The sequence below is a fragment of the Rhynchophorus ferrugineus genome, unplaced genomic scaffold, assembly GCF_030347505.1.
Source record: "Rhynchophorus ferrugineus isolate W39M unplaced genomic scaffold, kcgeb_rfMv2 rfM5, whole genome shotgun sequence".
Classification (NCBI taxonomy): Eukaryota; Metazoa; Arthropoda; class Insecta; order Coleoptera; family Curculionidae; genus Rhynchophorus; species Rhynchophorus ferrugineus.
The window spans coordinates 25,752,596-25,766,107 of NW_027472584.1; the positions used below are offsets into that span (position 1 = coordinate 25,752,596).

General features: G+C 30.5%; 1 protein-coding gene across 1 annotated transcript in view; it reads right to left on the reverse strand.

The window, feature by feature from the left end:
- Positions 1 to 5,231: 5,231 nt before the first annotated feature.
- klar (klarsicht) overlaps positions 5,232 to 13,512 on the reverse strand; it is a 193,451-nt gene continuing 185,170 nt past the window's right edge. The window contains exon 19 of the mRNA XM_076404789.1: positions 5,232 to 7,737. Within this exon, the coding sequence (XP_076260904.1) occupies positions 7,500 to 7,737 (238 nt within the window). The 3' untranslated portion in view covers positions 5,232 to 7,499. The remainder of the gene's footprint in view (positions 7,738 to 13,512) is intronic.

Sequence of the window (13,512 nt, forward strand, 5' to 3'; positions counted from 1 at the left end):
GCTTCACTAAATATTAGTATGGGCATCGTCCTCATACGAAGCGGGTGACGAATCAAGATCAGCTTGATGTTAGCTCTATCAGAGATCAATTATATGAGATATATAAAAACAGTTAGTAGTTTTTTCAATATACATGTAATTTAATACAGTTATTTCGAAGGAAAATGTTATCCTGAAAACTATCCATATAAAGCTTAGAAACATATAGTCCTTTGAGTGCTGTAGAACATCCCTTCTTACTCTGTTAACCCATGAAGATGTCTAATGGAACTCTTAGACGTCGCCTTTAAAAGAATAGAATTTTTTAAATCGTATAATAAAATCAAGGAAGACTTATTATTTCAATTTTTTGTATTTAGATGAGACACGGATATTTCAGAGTGTGACCAATATACCCAATGGTCACTCATGCTAAAGTGATAGTAATCGAACAAACTAAGAATAAAAGGAGAAATACATACTTTGTTCTTTAAAATTAAATATTCAACTATTGATAAGAACAAACCAGATTAATTTGTATTCTCATTGCGTGTCATCTATTTTATGTATAATAATATTACGAATATCTCAAATGAACTTGAGACTTGAAGAATAGCTTCATACAACATTACATCCATCAATTATAACTTTATGATATATAAATTATATCTTATAAATAAATGTATATATTGAAATAAAGGTATCGTACATTCCTTTTGATTTTGTACATAAATATATTATGATGAAGATTTGGAGGAAAACGTATTCAAGTCGCATTCAAACCCCATTCAGTAATTTGATTATTCATGTCAAGTAGCTTGTTGATAAAGCTATCTAAAAACTCACAAGGCCCATACTAAATGAAACGCCAAACATTTATTTCGCTGCATCAAAGAAAAAGAACTCCCAAAACTTTTTTGAATTTTGTGTCCCGTGTCAAAGACCTGCTTATAATAATTTGTTAATAATATTATTGACATTTTCGTTTTTAAATATATATATATATATATATATATATATATATATATATATGATGTGAAGGTATTTGTAGTTTCTGGTGAGCTTAATTCTCACTACTTATTCGTAAAATATTTCAAAACAATAACAAATACAATCAAAATTCAAATTGTTCCCTTTTGCTTAGTATTTAATTCACTTTTTCTTGTTATCTTAGTTTCCAAACCTTTTAATTAATTTTTATTTAGCCATTCTCTTTTTTTTCTATATTTTAAAACCTCCTTTTACCAACCCCTAGTTGGTTATCTGGACTGGACCGACAGTTTAACGTTGGCTCCAAACCACGGTCCTCGGCATTAAGCCTACCGACTGGCGAGTGACGAACTTAGAAATCATCCCAGAAGACATCCGGTCTTACCCAGCCTGGTTACTGGGGTGACTGTGATCTTTTCCTTGTCGGATTTTGCACTCTTGCTTAGGATAATCACAAACATAAATTTACGACCTTGCCTCAACAGGATTCGAACCCACGACTACCGCAACAGTAAGGACCATCCTGTCACCTTTAACACTGCGCCAACCAATCTGGCTAGCCATTGTCTTGTGGGCTCACTAAGATTATTTACGTATTCAGCTTGCCTCTTGCTTTTTTTGTTTTAAATAATTTTGTAACTATTTATTTTCTCGTCGACTTTTGTATTTAGCTGTTTATGTATTTTTACCCTTCGTTATATAACTATTTCACTTATAACGTCATCTTCTTATAACGATTACCGTTATTTTTATTGAATTTGAGTTCGTATTCTTCCAACTTTTCGTTCCATATTTGTATTAGGGCTTTTCTGTAACCTTCTTCTGTTTCTACAAATGTCAACGATGCTCAATACCTTAGATCTTTCTAACTTATCTCAAGACATAGGCCTTTCTGTTTCGTCAAACGTTCTCTTCAGTGTAGTAATTAGTTGAAATTATATCTATAGCTTTGGTATCATTCTTTTTTGTTGTTTATTTTAATCAATATTGTTTCCCTTATTAAAGAACTCTTTAACCATATCTTTTCACAACACAAATTAGCTATATCAGAGATTTACATTAGGTGAAACACCATTTTAATTTAAAATATAACAATAATTAAATGTGATAATGATAGTAATTGTAGAAATAATAATAAAAATGTAATTACAATTAAATTAGAATTGACATTAATGTTATAAACAGTCTACATAAATATTTCCATCTATATTAAAATGTGGGATAATCCGTAATGCACAAGACATAGGTTTTAGGTGACAAAAAACACATTACAATGTTTACGGTTTTCGCTACAATTGGATGGTTTTTGTTTCCTTATCAGTGTCGTAGTTTCATTGACCCAAAATTTTTATTCAGTTTTAAACGGTAGCTACACGGAAATGCCGATCGCATTTATTTCATTTGATGTACGCGGAAGTCATATATCGTAATTTGTGAATATTAGTAATAATTGACGGATTATTAAGAATATAAGTCAGCAGTTCAGCCGCAAAGTTAATAAAAATAGCAGGTAATATAAATCTATAACACTTTTAACTTCAAAAAAAATATAAAATACCTGAATTATTTATTGGATTTCCATAATATATGAGACTTTAACATGTATAAACCGTTTTTCTCTTGTAAATAATTAAAAACATCCACTGTGTTCAGTCATCACCTCTTGAACAAATCTGTGAAACAAATGACATTACGAGAGTCCATTTTGTTTTAAAGTTAAATCTTTATTTACTATGTAACTAGTATTTTAATTTACTCTACCACTGGAATATTACAGTACTATTTTTTTACCTGTTGATATGAAAAGTGTGACCCTCGTAATATGTTGAGGGTGTTAATTTTTTACGTTATTACTTCATTGGATTATCTAGATCTCGATAGCCTTTCTTGTAAGTCACATAGTTAGTTGCTTTTCTGTAACCTTTTTCTGTTTCTGCAAATGTTGACGATGGTCAGTACCTCAGATCTTTCTTCCTTATGTCAAGACAAAGGCCTTTCTGTTTCCTCAAACGTTCGTTTCAATGTAGTAAATATTTAAAACTATATCTATAGATTTTTTATTATTATTTTCTGTTGTTTATTTTAACCAATATTGTTTCTCTTAATAAGGGACTCTTTAATCATATCTTTTCCCGACACAAAATTAGTTATATTAGGGATTATATTAGATGAAACACTAGTTTTATTAAAAATATAACAATAATTAGATGTAAATATAATAATACTTGAAGAAATAATAATAAAAATGTAATTACAATTAAATAAGAATTGACATTAATATTATAAACAATCTACATAAATATTTCCATCTATATTAAAAGGTGGGATAATCCGTAATGCACAAAATATAGGTTTTAGGTGACAAAAACACATTCCAATGTTTACGGTTTTCGCTAGAACTGGATGGTTTTTATTTTCTTATCAGTGTCGTATAGTTTCGTTGACTCAAAATTTTTATTCAGTTTTAAACGGTAGCTATATGGAAATGTCGATCGCATTTCTTTTATTTAATGTATGAGGAAGTGATATCTTAATTTGTTGTAATAATTGACGGATTATTAAGGATAGAAGATACAGCAGTACAGCCGCAAAATTAATAAAAATAGCAGGTAATATTAATTTATAACAGCTAAATTATTTATTGGTTTTTCAAAACTTTAACGTGTATAGACCGTTTTTCTTTAATAAACAGTTCAAAACATTAGCTGTGTTAGGATAAAACTATAAGTTTATTTAAACACTTACAATCACGTGTTGAACGAGTAACTTTTTCGTATTTACGGGTTTTATCGAATTACTCTTGCATTTTTCCATCAATGACATAAATATTGATGATACTGTAAAAGTAACTGTAATAAAACAGTTGCAATGAAGAACAATTTTTTTATTAATGTATTACATCATATATGTTTTATTATTTAACACTTATCATCATCTCTTGAGCAAAGAAATTTTTCTTTTAACTTTTTGTGTTATTAATTAATGGAAATATATTGATAATACTGAAAATAATGGATAATAAAACAATTGTAATGAAAAACAAATATTATTTATTAATATTTAATAATTACAATAATTTGTTGTAAAATTACCGAATAAATATAAAAAGTATGTTATATGAATTTTAATATTTAACAGTCAGTATCACCTCTTGAGTTAAATGTGTTTTCGTTATTGCGAACTTTGTCGAATATTTTTCCTTTACTTTTTTATAATATATGGGTGAGAATTAATAAAAAATTATTGATAGTACTGGAAAGGGATAATAAAACAATTGCAATGAATAACCATTATTTTTTTATTAATACGAGTATATTATATTTAATTGGCATATCTTCAACAGACCATCATTTGTTTAAAATGATCTAAAAGGTATAAAAATTATATATTATATGCGTTTTATTATTCAACACTTGTTATCACCTCTTGAACAAAGAATTTTTTTACATACTGATTTTGTCGAATATTTTTCCCTTAACTTTTTGGGTTATGTGTGTCATAATTGATGAAAATTAATTGATTATACTGAAAATTGGGTAAGACCGGGAGTCTTCTGGTATGATTTCTAAGTTGGTCACTCGCCAGTCGGTATGCTTAATGCCGAGGACCGTGGTTCGGAACCCACATTAAACTGTAGGTCTAGTCTAGATAAACCCCTAGTTGGTAAAAGGAGGCTTTAAAATATATTTTTAAAAAATACTGAAAATTGATAACAAAACAATTCCAATGAAAAACCTATTAATAAAATAATTCCAATGAAAAACCTATATTGTTTATTAATACAAGTATATTAAATTTAATAGGCATAAATTCAATAGACCATCATTTGTCTAAAATGATCGAAGAGGTATAAAAGTATATTATAAGCGTTTTATCATTTAACACTTGTCATCACCTCTTGAACAAAGAAATTTTTTCTTACATACGGATTTCGTCGAATATTTTTCCTTTAACTTTTTGTGTTATTTGTGTCACAATTCATGAAAATTTATTAATAATAAAAATAAGGATAATTAAACAATTGCATTGGAAAACTATTTTTAAAAAGATATTTAATACACATATTCTGAATAGACAATTTATTGAAAAATGATCAAAGTATATATTATATGTATTTAATTATTTTAAATTTGTCATCACCACTTGAACAAAGAATTTTTCCATACAGGCTGATTTCGTCGAATATTTTCCTTACCTTTTTAAGTTGATAATTGATTGATAATAACCAATGATACTGGAATAGGGTAATAAAACAACTGGAATGAAAAACCAAAATCCTTTATTAATTTATTTACTCCACATATCTTCAGCAAACCATAATTTGTTATAAAATTAACGGAGTATACAAAAAGTATCCTCCGTTGGGATTTTGTTATTTTAAACACAACTCACACTACGCTCTGTAAAATCATCCCATCTTTCCATTAAACTATCTATTAAGAAATGACAATATAAATGAAATAGTAACACTTAGTAACATGGAGTATACAAACTTATTATAGTCACTACCTGCATGGAACTAATGTACTGTAAATAATATGAAAGTAAAAATACTACGAAATGACAATAATGCCCTATGGAAATTCAAGAAGATATAATAATGCTACTAAACTGTTTTTGTTATTTTTTTTTTGTTGGGCTAAAAATATTACTAACAAGGCACTGATTTATTTTGTGTTGTAAATAAAAGTATCAAAAGGAAATAAAAACAACAAATCGACGCCTGTAATTTGACGAAAAAAATGCTCTAAATCGTTGTAATTTTTATATATATAAAAACAAGAGACACTTCTAAAAAGATCTTTTTTTTTAATTGAGTAAGTTAAAGTAATTCATCATCAGGTATTAATTAAGACATTAGAAAAATATTGAATTCGAAAAATTTCGTGATTAAATTAAGTCTAATTACTTTAACTTAATTTTTGTTGAATAATTAAAAAAATTATACTCACTCTTCAGCAACTAAAACTACGTTTTACATTTGTTTTGCAGTCATTTTGGTACAAAATAACAACTGTTGGTCAGGCAACAATTGTATATTCGTACAAAACACCTCTAATGGTTAAACATAGTAATAATTATTAAAATATATCATCGGCGTTTTTTAAAGTAATCACAAAAAATGTAGAATTTGTTAAATAGCTAATAAATGCTGATAAAATAACTTGTTTAAATAGATACGATATAAAAATCGCCGATATCACCAACGTTTACTTAAAATATCGAGGAAAGAACATGCAAAATGTTAAGAAACTCTAAACAAAAAATAGAACTGACTTGATTATAATAATTAAAAAAACTGTTAATATTACGCACTAAACCATTATTGGCATCTTGGCAGATACCTTATAGATTAAGAAAAAAACTTATATAACGTTAAAAGTTCACCGAGCTATACAACGTTAACCCCAGCAAACTGATTTAAACTATATTTGTTTTACAGGTCTCTTAAATATAAATTGAAGAAGAGGTGGGGCAACTGTCTTTAGCTGCAACCAACCGTCTTGCTTCAACGAGACCTGTCACTTTTCAACTGTCATCTCCTACCCAAATTGCTGATGCAAGGTAAGACTTTGTGTGCTTCTTTTCTCTTTTTTAATAGTCAGTCTATTAGGAAAAATTAAATCCAACATAATCTCTAAATATCCCTTTCAAATAAAAGCTTTGTATTCTTGAAAGGGCCCGTGAATATTTAGAGTTTATGTCCTCGTTTGGGTTGTAGAACTTTGAGGTTAGCGAGAACTGATTCTCACCATCCATTCTCATCTTCGTTTTTTTTATCTCTCTCTATCTCTCTCACTGGTATCATCGTTCATATAAAGGGTTCCAGATAATCTTTAACTAGATAACGAACCCTCGTATTGTTGTTTGTCGCCCAATAATAAGACGATATAAATAACTATAAAATAAGTAACAAAAAAAAACAATAAATAATTAACTTTGTAGAATGCCGGAACATCCCTGTTCATCATTAAATTGTCGGTCCATTAAAAAAATACTATAGGACACATAGAAGGTGGTTGAACAACCATACTTGTACTGTTAATAAATATTTGAAAAACACAAATATTATATTACATATATCTGTTTTTTTTTTCTAAAAAATATGAATATGTACAACGAAGTAGCAATATGCTACATGTATCTGATATTTTTTCTCATTTTAATAAATACTATAGTAAAACTCATCGAATGAAGTGCATTTAGGTCTGAAATCCTCTGAGATCCTGATTATTAAGAAAAAAAAATGGCAGTTGTTGAAATTAATTTCAAGTCACTATGGCAACAAGAGTTTTTGTTTTATATTTTAATTGGAATTCAATCGTCTCTATCGACATCATGTGGTATTTTCGTCTTAGCACCAAACATCATACTACTACGCCCGCTATCGAATCAATCGATGACGGGATTTCTTCCTTTCTTTCGTCGAAAAATATACTCCCATCATCTTAAGTACCTTCACTACGTAAGTATTTGTGTTATATATACACGCGCGGTAGAACATAATTCCTTAAATTAAGCTTTATAAATTATATGGGTGGTCTGCCCTCGTAATGTAACTTGGGACTCACTGACCATGAATAATTGTTCATGTAATCACAACATTGAGGCTCGTAAAGGCAACTCAAACAGATGAAGGTTATGATCACCAGCTGGAAGGCCACGGAGGCCTTGAACAGTCGCTTAAACCACCTAGCCTTTTCCGGATCGTTACCTGGATCATCGTCATCTCCGTCCGGTTTTGTTTTGTCACCTTTTTCTTTTTGACTGTAACAAAAAATAACAATTAATAATTTATTTAAGCAAAAAGTAACTTCAATTTCACTAGATTTTCATTTTCTAACACTATAGTATAAGGCATCTTCAATTTAAGAAGCTTGAATTAATTTTAAAGGATCTCATTATTTTACACACAATTATTTTCATTAAAACGTACTAGTGATCACTTTTAGCGTCTTACTGATAAAGTATTGGACTTTTCTTATTATTTTCCTACCTATTTTCATACATATCATGTAGCATATGTATCCTTTAAAATTAATTCACATTTCTGAAATTTGGTTTCTGATATATTTCTAATATCTCCAAAATTCATATAACGTCAGGTTTTTGCTGATGCAAGATTTAGACTTTGTGTACATACAGTCAGTCTATTACGAAAAATGTGTATTCTTGAAAGGGCACATTAATATTTAGAATGTGTATTCTTGTTTGGTTGTAGAACATTGGGGTTAGCGAAAATGGATGCGAATATATTGAGGGAGACTAGTATATGAATCCCTTAAAACTAATCCACATTTCTGGAAATCTTCATATGGCATCTATTTCTCTTGCATATATTGATATTTTAACTGTGTTTTAACAGGGTGAAAAACTTACTGGAAATACTTGTTTCTGTTAATTTTCAATAAAATATCATGAATTAATTCATTGAAGTGAATAAGCAATGAACAACGTCCTAATTGACTTGTATAATGTTTCAAAAAAGTATAACACTGACTCCTGTTACCTAGAACGTGATAATGAATGAAATATTGTATACAGTTGGTAATTTCGGTTTTCTTTGTAATTTTGAAAGGTAACAGTTCTTAGAACGCTTTAGACAGATAGCTTTCAAAATGGAAACTTCACAGGGTTATTTTCGTCATATTTTGCATTTTTACTTTCAAAAGAGGAAAAATGCAGGTCAACATCGATGCTTCATTCCATAAATCTCCATATTAAAGATGAATCTTGCACTAGCTGGCCAATTCGTTGAAAAAAATCGATAAGATATATTTCATCTCCTAACATCATTATGCAACGAGAAATCCATCATATAACAGTTTCGAACCCCTTACGAGAAGACTGAGTGTCACAATAAGTTCGATACTTGGATTCCATATGAATTAACAGTGAAATATTGTGAATATCTACTGAAAGGAAATAAAGGCGGACAATTTTTGAAAATAATGATTGCGCGTGATGAAAAGTGGATCACATAGGATGATAATATCTTCAAAAATGGTTGCAAAGCCTATATTGATGACAATAAACGTAATGCTGGATGTTTGATGGGAATGGAAAGGAATTATTTGTCATCTTCTACCTATATCAGAAGACACAAAGCTCAGAAGCTCAACAATGACGATTTTACCAGAAAAGTGGCAAAAAGTCATGAACTAAAACATATATCATTAATTTTTGATGCTTAAATGAATAATTTAACTAAATGATTCAGCATTTTATGATAACAAAAAGTTGATATTGAAACTCCATGCAATATGTCCCAAGCCCATAGTTATTCATCGAGCATTACGACCAATAGAAAGAAAACACCGCATCAGATCAACGTTATGGGTATTTCCATCCAGTTTATCCCATTTGTTAATCAATTAATAATATATATTTAAATATATTTAAATGTTACGTAACTCATTTAATTTAAATAGTTAATGTTGCTCGCCAAAATAAGTTGCGTTAGTGAAGACAATACCGGTGTGTCAAATACAGAAAGAGAAGGAGAGAGAGAGGCAGACAGAGAGAGAGAGAGAGGGAGAAAGAAAAAAATAACCTACGTAGTTATTCAGAACACGTACCAAAAGATATAAATAAAATTCAATTCTTATGAACCGAAATGTACGTATATATCGATAACTTTTATAATAAGAATTCACATGTAAATGTCATGACGGAATTTTTATTTTTATTTATTTCGAAAGAGTGGAACAAAAGGCTTCGTTTATATAATTATTTTTTATTCTGATGTCGTAGCCGTTATTACCGGATGTCTTTCACCACAACAAAATATTCTAATTGATCGACTGTCTTTGATTAGAGTGATGCCGTTGTAACTATATCTAGTCTTTGTACGGTTCTCAGCACCATCAATCCATAGCTAGCGCTCGGGCAGACCTATACGTTGCCGTTGTGGAAGTTGGCGATAGGGATGTCGACTGATATCGATATTTTTTAAATCCCCACCAAAACTATCGATACTTTTTTTAAGAATATCAATATTACTTCACTGCAACCCTAGTTTTTCACATTGAGGACAGAGAGAGGATATTCTCAAAAAAAGTTCGACAATATCCTTCAAAACCTCCCGGTTTTAATATCGAACTTTTTCCTACTCTTCCTACTTTTCCTACTACTCTGAACCAGTCCTACTCTTCACCGAAAAAGTTTTTAATGACCAGGGAAGAGACAACTCAAGTTCGATACTATCCTTCAAAAATCCTAGATTTTAATATCGAACTTTTTCAGCTCCAGTCCCAATCTTTTACCGAAAAAATTTTTGATGACCAGGGAAGAGACATCTCAAAAAAGTTCAATATTATCCTTCAAAAATCCTAAGTTTTAATATCGAACTGTTTCCTCTCCAGTCCTAATATTCACCGAAAAAGTTTTTGATGACCAGGGAAGAGATAACTCAAAAAAGTTCGATACCATCCTTCAATAATCCTAGGTTTTAATATCGAACTTTTTCCGCTCCTCTCCTAATATTCACCAAAAAAGTATTTGATGACCAGGGAACAGACATCTAAAAAAAGTTTGATACTATCCTTCAAAAACTTTAATATCGAACTTTTTCCTCTCCAGTCCTAATATTCACCGAAAAAGTTGTTGATGACCAGGGAAGAGATAACTCAAAAAAGTTCGATACCATCCTTCAATAATCCTAGGTTTTAATATCGAACTTTTTCCGCTCCTCTCCTAATATTCACCAAAAAAGTTTTTGATGACCAGGGAAGAGATAACTCAAAAAAGTTCGATACCATCCTTCAAAAACCCTAGGTTTTAATATCGAACTTTTTCAGCTCCAGTCCTAATTTCCTAATTCTGCCTAAATATAAGTGCATGTTTCTAAATCTATTAATCCAATATCAGAAGCCTCAAGAAGTGAAATACTCAAAAATGTAGGATGAATCAACCCTTATACGTCATAATATTGTCTTTAAATTTTAAAAAACGACGTTTTTTGGTGAGTTTTCATGAATTTTATCATATTAAAAATATACCTACATTATTTATTCATAAAATAATTTTAGTTCATGCACAATTAAATTTTATTAAAGCTGACTTATTTTCTAGTTAATTTTATGAGTTAAAAACCCTTCAATTTTTATCGCCCATTAAACAGATAGACGACAATGTTATTCAGATTCGCTCTAACTCCATTAAACTCAAAATTTTTATGGATCTTGGCTATATGGTACCGATTGACCAACCACCGCAGCGTACATTGTAGCAGAAGGCATTTTCTTGATTAAAATCCATCAGCCGCAATCGATCTACGAGACGATTTCGTAATTATAGTAATTTTTCGGGAAATAGCCCTCATTATTTTGGTGTTTTTTAATCAAATCGACTACAGCGTCAACATTTTCGTTAACCTCTAGACGACGAAATCGATTTAATGAAGTTTTGATACATCGTCTTGGGTAATTATGCTTTAGATACAGGTCAATAGTAAAACATTGTCGTATTTAAATGAAGAAATATGTGAAAAAACAACTACGTTAAAGGATAAAATACGGTATGTTAATAAAAGTCGATAAACAATTTTCCATAACATGAATAATGAATAAGACGACAGTTGCAATAACCGCAGGATCATTATAAAAGTGTTTGAATTATTCTAATGACTTTATAAATAATTATATCGGATCTGTGTTGCATATTCATCAATCATACTTAAGTTTGGCTGTTGTTGTTAAGTTGTTTAATATTTAGTTTCGAGTATTACTAAGAAAATTTCAGGTGTACCGGAAAGTCATTATCGAAGTCATTACTGTTCTACTGACAACAAGCTTCAAAGCTATACATGTTGTATTTTGTGAAAGTAATACCATTCCATTGAAAATTGTGTAGTTTTAAAAAAAAAAACCGGTAATGACGTTACTGCTATAATATTTCTTCACTATGTGTTATACGAAGTGTGTTCAAAGCATAACGAGCATTTTGAAAATACGTATACTGTCTAAAGTCTAAGCCATTTTGATTATTCACTTATTTATCGTGTCTGGAAAAACTACAAGTGTTTTGTTACAGCTGGCGTTTTTGTCATAAAAATGAGACAAAATGCAACAACAGCGTTTTCGTAAGCTTTGTCAAAATGACCCTGAAGACAATGAGGATGAAGGCTCCATAGGCTGTCCTAGAGAAGCAATGAAAACTTATTACTAATGAATAACGCTCCAGCCTTCATATTCATCAGAAACAATTCCGCGTGACTTTTTTATTCCCAAATATATATAAAAAAAAACTTTGAAGGGCCGTATTTTCGCAAGCACTGATGATTTTAAAAGTGCAAATATTTGAAAACCGATTATTTTCTTAGAACACCTCGTATATATTAATTAATTGATTTATTTGTTGCAATATGGTTGTTCAAACATATCTGATTATTTACTTAATAAAACCTAAATAAATTCGAGACTTGCCGCTTTAGACTTTAAAAGTTTATCAAACGCTGGTAGTAATAATCTCGCATAAAAATAATTCATTAAGGTCTCCTGAAGGAGTAATTAATCCGAAAGATGGTGGCCGGAAATTTAAAGGAAACGACACTGGAGACACTCGCTCATTTTTCACAGAATTCAATTTAATCGCAACGCAACCCCTTGTTTGATTATCTTTACTATTTAACAAGTAACATTCATTAACACGAACTAAACAAGTGATGCTTAATCATTTTATGTATATTCGTCGAATATTTTAGAAAAAATTATTATTTAATAACATTCATTAATAAATTGTTGTACATACATTTGACCCAGAAACAAATAATAATCGGAAGGGGCTGTGTCAGGTGAATAAGACAGGTTTCATTATTTAAGCGATTTGATGTGATACTGTTTTTGTTAAACTATCTTCAGTTGATCACACCATTGCTTTTTGAAGGACAAAAATACAGTTGAAGCAAAAACTTGGCTTGATGCCGAGTTTCCTGACACTGCCCCAGGAAAATCAACCATCTAGGTTTGGCATGCTAAGTTTAGACGTGGTGAAATGAGCACCGAAGACCGTGAACGCAGTGGACGCCCAAAAGAGGTTGTTAACGACGAAAACATTTAAAAAATCCACAAAATGATTTTGTATGACTGTAAATTGAAATTGAATGAAACAGCAGACACTCTAAAGATATCAACTGAACGTGTACATCATATCATTCACGAATATTTGGGTATGAGAAAGCTCTGTACAAAGTGGGTGTCGCGCGAGCTCACTTTTGATGATTCGGAGCAGTGTTTGAAGATGATCAAGCGTAATAAACCCGAGTTTTTGCGTCGATATGTGACAATGAAATTTCACTCCGAAGTCCAATCGACAGTCATCCGAGTGGATTGCACACGATGAATCCGCTTTGGGATGTGCATGGAATCATTTTCATTGGTTACCTTGAAAAAGGAAGAACCATCAACAGCGACTATTACATAACGTTATTGGACCGTTTGAAGGACGAAATCGCTGAAAAACGGCCGCATTTGAAGAAAGAGAAAGTGTTGCTTCACCAAGACAATGCACCGTGTCAAAAATCCATGAAATGGGCTCAGATTC